This window comes from Capsicum annuum, chromosome 1, assembly GCF_002878395.1.
Source record: "Capsicum annuum cultivar UCD-10X-F1 chromosome 1, UCD10Xv1.1, whole genome shotgun sequence".
NCBI lineage: Eukaryota > Viridiplantae > Streptophyta > Magnoliopsida > Solanales > Solanaceae > Capsicum > Capsicum annuum.
In genome coordinates this window covers 27,135,867-27,144,272 of record NC_061111.1, presented here as the reverse complement: position 1 = coordinate 27,144,272, position 8,406 = coordinate 27,135,867, and the positions used below count along the sequence as shown (strand labels likewise).

The 8,406-nt window shown below is 31.0% G+C and overlaps 1 protein-coding gene across 1 annotated transcript; it reads left to right on the top strand.

Moving 5' to 3' along the window:
• Window positions 1-300: 300 nt before the first annotated feature.
• Window positions 301-8,406, top strand: LOC107871087 (long-chain-alcohol oxidase FAO4A). Its single transcript, XM_016717887.2, has 3 exons — window positions 301-591; window positions 1,065-1,334; window positions 6,333-8,406. The coding sequence occupies exons 1-3, from the start codon at window positions 343-345 to the stop codon at window positions 8,154-8,156; spliced, it is 2,343 nt and encodes a 780-aa protein (XP_016573373.1). The 5' UTR covers window positions 301-342; the 3' UTR covers window positions 8,157-8,406.

Here is an 8,406-nt window from a genome sequence, read left to right as displayed (position 1 = left end):
TAGAAAATGACGCCCACAAAAAGAGATAGATTTTGAATGATGAATTTGTATTATGAAATGACTATAATATCCTTGATCGTTTCATAACTCACTCTTCTAGATAATAATATAGTAATAAATAAAGTAATAAACTCCCTTCAACTCAACCAAATTCTAGATAATAATATAGTAATAAATAAAGTAATAAACTCCCTTCAACCCAACCAAATTCTCGGTGACATCTGAGGTGGAGGTAGGGTACCCTCTTTAATTTGTTTATTCCCTTTCCCCTATAAATACCTTGGTCAAATGCACTTTACAATATAGTATCACAAGAAAGAATAAGCACAGCCAAAAAGAAAAATGGATCAGAAAAAGACACAAAGTAGCAGTAGTAGTGTAACTGTTTCAGAACCAAAAACAAATATTGTTGAGTTGGGGACACTTTCTTCTAATCAAATGGAATCTCTTACTGCTCTTTGTGACACATTTTTACCTTCAATTCATCTTAATTCATCTGGTGATCATCATCATCAAGAAGCCAATAACATAAATGATTCTTTCACTAAGTTCCTCTACACTTCAGCATCCATGAATGGAACTCCTCAACATGTAAGATTTTTTTTTTTTTCCTTTTTGAATCGGGTGATAAATTTTTTTTAATTACATAGTGAATATGAAAAAAATAATGAGAATTGAACTCACATCTATCATATGACACATTCCTACAGCTACCACTAGATTATAACCAGTAAAGCCATTTTTGTTTATAATTGTACTTAGATCTTGTTATTTTTTTCTATCTTGTAATTTATTTCTAAAATCATACATGCACATGGTGATGATATTATATTATTCATTACAAAAACTTCTATTGACCTCTTCATCAGAAAATTATACTTATACTGTATATATAAAGTTAAATATTTTTCTTTTACATATAGTTAGTACTATATGATAAAATTTAGGTGAAAATCATGTTTCAACCACTGACTAAAAGCGTTAATCATACTTCATTCCTGACCTTCAATATGATAAAACTCATATTAAAGGATCGTCAATGACTTAACTCTTTATCTTTTCAGATAGCATGGATGATAAATAATAGATTGCAACATCCAAAGCTCAACTTGTGCAAATTAGCACTATGGCTATTATCAACAAGGATTGGAACTCTTATACTTTGTGGTAAAGCAAGTCTATCAAACCAATTTCCATATTTACAGAAATTTTCCAAAATTTCACCAAACAAAAGAGAGAAAATTGTCAAATCATGGGCAACAAGTTGTTTCAAACTCATAAGGATTCTCTTTTGTGCTGCCAAAATTCTGGTTCTCCTAGTATTCTTCACTCAGGTAATACTATTATATTTAATTTACGTACACTCAACAATTTTTTTTTTCTTTTCATTAAGGTCATGCATATGTCCTTCCGTCTCACATTAAATATTATCATTAACTATTGAAGTTAATTACTATTCTATTAAATTACTAAGAATAAAGTTGGAAAAAGATGTCCAATTATCTGTGAATTCTTTAAACATGCCAATTATTTTGAGACAAAATTTTGTAACAAACATGACAAGTAATGTGAGACGGAGAAAGTAGTATTTTAACTTCATTAATTGTAAAGCTGCCCCTCTTCTTTTGATTTTTTTCTCCATCTGTAATTTTTTTTGCTGTACGATAATTTAATTTCTCATAATATTCACCAATCATTTTGAAATTGCATTTACTCTTTCATCTGCTCTCTAACAGAAAAATTCAGAAAATCCGTACATGTAACGTGCATGCAATTTATTTCCTACACGGAGCATCGTCCACCTTCCTATCTCTCATGTGATATATATAGTTTAATTCAATATGAAAGTTTAATTGAAATGTAGAAAGATTTTATATTGTTTTAAAAATTATTTGAAAAATAAATAAATAAATTTAAAAAGCAAGGTTTATATATATATATATACTTTTCCCAAATAAGTACAACCTACCGTGGATAAAATATTGATAGTGTCGTTAGAAATTCATCAAATAAAATATGTTGTTCTTTTTTTGACTGACTAAAAAGAATGTGTTGTACAAATTAAATATATATATATATATATATATACTTTTCCCAAATAAGTACAACCTACCATGGATAAAATATTGATAGTGTCGTTAGAAATTCATCAAATAAAATATGTTGTTCTTTTTTTTACTGACTAAAAAGAATGTGTTGTACAAATTAAAATAGAGGAAGTAGAAATTTTATACAGATATTCAAATCATAGTCCATTGATCTAATTTAAGTATGTGATAAAATATTTTTAATTCAAATTTTAGAAAAAAATTTGTGTTCCCAAATTTTTGTTGAACAAATAAGTCAACCATTTAAAATATATTGTATCATTTAGATATATGTATTAACCTCAAATAATCATAGAACCTCCAATATGATCCAACTAATATCAAAATTCAGACGCTCAATTGAAACATATCATTATAATTTGTGTGTCTAAATAAAATCACTAATAAATCTAAGAGGTTAATTTCAACTTCTTTCTTTTTAGGGTTGTTTGATACGGAGATATATATAAATACTTCCATCTTATTCCAAAAAATTTTCGTTGCCCCAAACGTCCCCTTAAAGTTTCTTCTTTTACTGGCTCAATAATTATATATTAGGAACGCTAGTTAGCTTTGTGTTTGCTAGGAAAAATGGTTAACATCATTTTTTATAATTTAGTTGGGAGAAAATGATGACCTAAAAGAATTGTGATGTGCAAAAGTCACTATTCAAGATAAAATTGAATTTTATTTTAGGGATGGCTCAATCTAAAATCAAACAAAAATAAAATAATATTATATACATTATTCCCAAATTTGTACCTCACATCAGATGACCCCTTGAAGTTTCTTCTTTTATCTACTCATTAATTATATTAGAACTTCGTTAGCATTGTGTTTGCTAGGAGGAAATGGTTAAACATCACTTTTATAATTTAATTAGGAGAAATCTATATTTGTGACGTGCAGAAGCATTATTCAAGTCAAAATTGAATTTTATTTTAGGAATGGCTCAATCCCAAATCAAAACAAAAAAAAAATAATCATATATAATTTGTTCCGAAATTTGCTCCTCACATCAATCAACCTCTTAAAGTTTCTTCTTTTATTCACTAGTCATTAATTATATCAGGAACTTGGTTAATATTCTATTTGCTGGGAGGAAATGGTTAAACATCACTTTTTTTATAATTTAATTATGAGAAAATGACGATCTACTAAAAATTGTGACATGCAAAAGTCGCTATACAAAATAAATTTATTTCAAAATTTGTCCCACACATCAAATGACCCCTTAAAGCTTTTTTTTTTTTTTTTTAATCCATTCATTAATTATAATAGAAACTTCGTTAGCATTTTCTTTGCGGGAGGAAATGATTAAACATCATCTTTTATAATCTACTAAATAGAAAATCACCTACAAAAATTTGTGACGTACAAAAATCACTATTTAAAATAAAAATTGAATTTTATTTAACAGGTGAATCAATCCCAACTCAAACGTACAAAATAAAATAATCTTATATAGTTATGTCAAAATTTATCCCTCACCCCAAACGACGGCATAAAATTTCTTCTTTTACTCACTAATTATATTTAACTTCCTTAGCATTGTGTTTGCTGGGAGAAAATTATTGAATATCACCTTTTATAATAAATGACCTACAAAAATTGTGACGTGCAAAAGTCACTATTCAAAATGAAATCGAACTATATTTAAAGGGCGGGTCAGTTCCAAAGTCAACTAGATTAAAAAAAAAAAATGAGACCCCGGAAAATTAGTTTTATTATTTGTAATAATAGTATAAAATTATTATATAATATAACAAATAAAAAAACAAATTCAGTGTATTCCCACAAAGTGGGGTCTGAGAAAGATAAAATGTACGCAGTCCATACCGCTATCTCTAAAGAAGTAGAGAGACTGTTTCCGATAGACCCCGGCTCAAGATAAAATTATTATATAATATAAATGACTATTTCTGATAGTATACTTCCTCGGGCATAAGAATTAAAGAATTCACTCACTTCTAAAAATTAATAGAGGTTTTAGCCAAGAAGTCTTTAATTATGATTTTTTTTTTCTTTTAAGGTTGATATGATTATTATTAAATTTGTCCATCGAATTAGAAATATGTCAAGGACATTTTTTGAAAAAAAAAATTATGTACCATTTTAATTTTATTTAAAAAATAATTTTAATTAATTTTAAAAAATTAAAACATCAGTTATTTTGGATCGGAGAGTTATTTTCGGTATTAATGACATATAAATCTTTTTGTCATTTATTACATAGTTCCAACTTCCAAATGGTATGCTACTAAAGAATTTGGTTGAACGGATAAAGATGTTAAGTGATTAAAAACTAATTACTTGTCTGCTCCAACATGAGTGAATGTTTTTGATAATATGGCTTTGTACGGCTCCAACTCAATTATTATATTATGAATAAATTATTTTTATATATCAAACAAATTTTTTATGGTATTATTTCGACTCATGTATAAAGTCTCTCCGCACCTCGTATTGATGGGTCAAAATTTATTTTGGGTAGTGGTCGTTTGGTGGTTGGTTTGGAGATAGGTTATGTAAATATTAAATTTTAAATAAATAATAATATATTTAGTAGTTGATTAGGAGATAAATTGCTTATGTATAAAATTAGTATGTATTTGATTTACAATTTAGAGACGTGCACAATAAATATACGTAAAAGTTATGTGAGAATTAAACAAAGTTGATTATATATATAAAAAATACTCAGAATAACAATAATAATATATCCAGTATATACTTGTTTCTTTCAAAATTATCCCAATTGTACTGTCATATGCATTAGTTCTGTAGACCTAACTACATGCAAGTACTAGTACTTTCATTATGGTTTACACTGTTTTTGAATAGCGTAGTTGAGAAATTAATTAGCAGTAATACAAATGAACAGAAGCCATCCGAATGCTATAGTGTTGCTTGTTTAGTTAGACCATTGAAAATTAAGTTCTATTTTCTTATATCATCAAAATTTTGGAAATGGTTGGCTTGTGGAACGAAAGAACATTAATTAAAACAAGATGGTTCCCTTTTTGTATAAGTTTTAAGTTCATTTTTGATAAACGACTTAAATTTATTCTTGAATTATGTGAAATGGTTTAAAATCTTTCTCTGTTAGAAGCTAAGATCATCCATATCTCGTCGTTATAATTTTGCCTCTAACTTTTAACAACAAGGACATGGATGACATCAACTTTGAAAAGATGATCACATTTTTAATGGAGGGAAAAATCAAATCATTTTGTATAATCCAAAAGTAAATTTAACCCTATGCCCTTTTCTTTATGAGATGATTAATTACATCTCCTTTGCTCATGGAGAGAAACATAATTAATGTCTTTTTAATTATTTAAAATACTATACTAATATATATATATATATATATATATATATATATATATATATCGTGCATTTATTGATTTTTTATGTAAATAATCTATAAATTTTTGAATGTTTCCCATGTATCTGGCGCGCCTTTAATTTATCTGTGTGCGTAACAGCATAAACTCTAGTGGGCGGACACATTCGGGCCCTTACATTTACGAATTGTAGTACGCAGGCTCATTTATGTATGCACATTTGCACATTTGATAGTACATTTCAATTAGAAATTTATTCAAAAGAAGCTCACAATACCGAGAAAATATCTTCTAAGAAAATGTTGTGCGCAAAGATATTATTTGAATTATTTTATAAATGAAATCCCATATATTCACAATATTTATTTTTAGATTTCATACAAAAGAAATAGTTTATAAAAGGCGGTTCATAACACTAAAGCTTGGTATGCGAGGGGTCGAAAAAAGTATCGGATTATAAGAGTCTATCATACTCAGTTTTATCTTGGATTTCTGCAAGAGGTTGTTTCACTCGTGACTTCCGGGTCACGTGACAAGTGCACTAAAGCTTCCGCTATGCGCGGGTCAGAGAAGGGCTGGACCCCAAGGGTCTTTTGTACGCAGTCTTATCTTGAATTTCTGTCAGAGGTTATTTCCAATGCCCGTGACCTCATGGTCATATGACAACAACTTACTAGTCACACCAAGGCTCCCCTTCATACAAAAGAAATAGTAATGCCACATTTTCCAGCAGTATTGTCTATGTTGCTTAGAACTCAAAGATTCTTGTCTGTAAATTATTCCACGTACGTAGATCAAACTCAACTTAGATGAACAAAGTTGTGTTAAAAACTCATCTTTTTGAAATGATTAATGTTTATTTTCTTGAAAGTGAAAATTCTTAATTTCTTTTTAGGTGAATGAGGTGAGTCAGAATCCATCATGGAAAGCACTTGGTTACTCTGGACCTGATCCAGATTTTAAGAAGCAAAAACAAGAAAACTCAAACATGGACTGTAAGGAAAAGGATGATCAACCATTTGGACCACTTTATGAAGGAATCATCTGTCTAAAAGATTCACAGAAAATAATATTCCATAGGCTACAAGGACTAGGATTTTCTGTGTCGAAACCGCTTAGTTTCAAGAACACAAGGAGAAGTACAGAGTGCCCTGCTTTCATAATTGAGTGTGATGCTGTTGTAGTTGGTTCAGGTTCTGGTGGTGGTGTTATAGCTGGTAATCTTGCAAATTCTGGACACAAAGTACTTGTCTTAGAAAAAGGAAGTTATCTTGCAAGAACAAACCTTTCACTTCTTGAAGGTACTTCAATGGATCGAATGTACCTTGGAAGTGGACTACTAATAACTGCCGACATGGATGTTATGCTGCTTGCTGGATCCACTGTTGGTGGCGGGTCGACGATTAACTGGGCAGCTTCGATTCAAACTCCACAACATGTACTAAAAGAATGGTCCGAAAGCTACAATCTTGAACTGTTTGGAAGTGAATTCTACAAAGGGGCTATGAAGATTGTATGTGACAAAATGGGAGTTCAGTCTGAAATAGAGGATGAAGGGTTCCAAAACATGATTTTGAGAAAAGGGTGTCAAGAATTGGGGTATCCAGTGGAAACAGTCCCTAGGAATGCGCCCTCGGGTCACTACTGTGGATGGTGTAGCATGGGTTGTAAAGATGGGAGGAAACAAGGTACAGCTGAGACATGGCTAGTTGATTTGGTGAAATCAGGCAATGGTGCAATACTTCCTGAATGTGAAGCCTTGGAAGTGATCCATGAAAAAAAGAATGACAATTCAGGAAAAAGTAAAGCCGTTGGAGTTGCTTTTGCATTTCAAAATTATGATGGGGTGAGGCAAATTGGCATGGTGAAATCAAAAGTCACAATAGTAGCTTGTGGTGCTCTTAGCACACCTTCATTGCTCAAGAGGAGTGGCTTAAAGAATCCAAACATTGGCAGAAACTTACACCTCCATCCAGTCGTTATCGCCTGGGGATACTTTCCTGATTCACAACCAATGTCAAATGAAATATGGCCAAAAGCAGGGAAGAAAAGTTATGAAGGAGGGATAATAACAGCAGTGTCTAAAGTCGTGGCAAATTTCAAAGGATCAGGATATGGTGCAATCCTACAGACACCAGGATTGCACCCTGGCATGTTTTCAGCACTAATGCCATGGGTTTCAGGCCTAGATATCAAGATGAGAATGAGCAAATATTCAAGAACCGCATATATCTTTGCGTTGGCAAGGGACAAGGGATCAGGAGAAGCATTTTCACCCTATTCAGTAACTTACAAGTTGGATAAAACTGATGAAGAAAATTTAAAACTTGGCCTAGAGAAGACGTTAAGAATATTGGCAGCTGCGGGTGCAGAAGAGATTGGAACTCAACACACAAAAGGAAGGAGTTTGAAGGTGAAAGAAGCAAGTTTAAAGGAGTTTGAGAGGTTTGTGAAAGAAGAAAGTTCGATAGGAATGGGAAAACATTCAGTTCCTATATGTTCAGCACATCAAATGGGAAGTTGTAGGATGGGAGTTGATCCAACAACTTCAGTGGTTAATTCCAAAGGAGAAACATGGGAAGTAGAAGGTTTGTTTCTTGGTGATTCAAGTGTGTTTCCAACTGCTCTTGGAGTGAATCCAATGGTCACTATTCAATCTATTTCTTATTGCACTGCACAATCTGTGCTTCAAGTTCTTGAGAATCAAAAGTCGGAGTAAAAAAGCATTAAAAAAATTGTTAATGTTCATTAAAGTTTGTGTAATATCTCTACCTTCAACTTATGAGTTTTAAGGCTATAGTAAGCATCATGGGATAAGATCTCTGGAGGAATCCATATATCTTACCAAGTGTAAACACTATTCTATGTTCTAGTAAATTTGTAGTGTAACTATTTTTTTTTAGCAACTTGAGAATTCCCTATTAATTAGCACCAGGGGAGATTAACAATAAATTGAAGTTGAACATGGT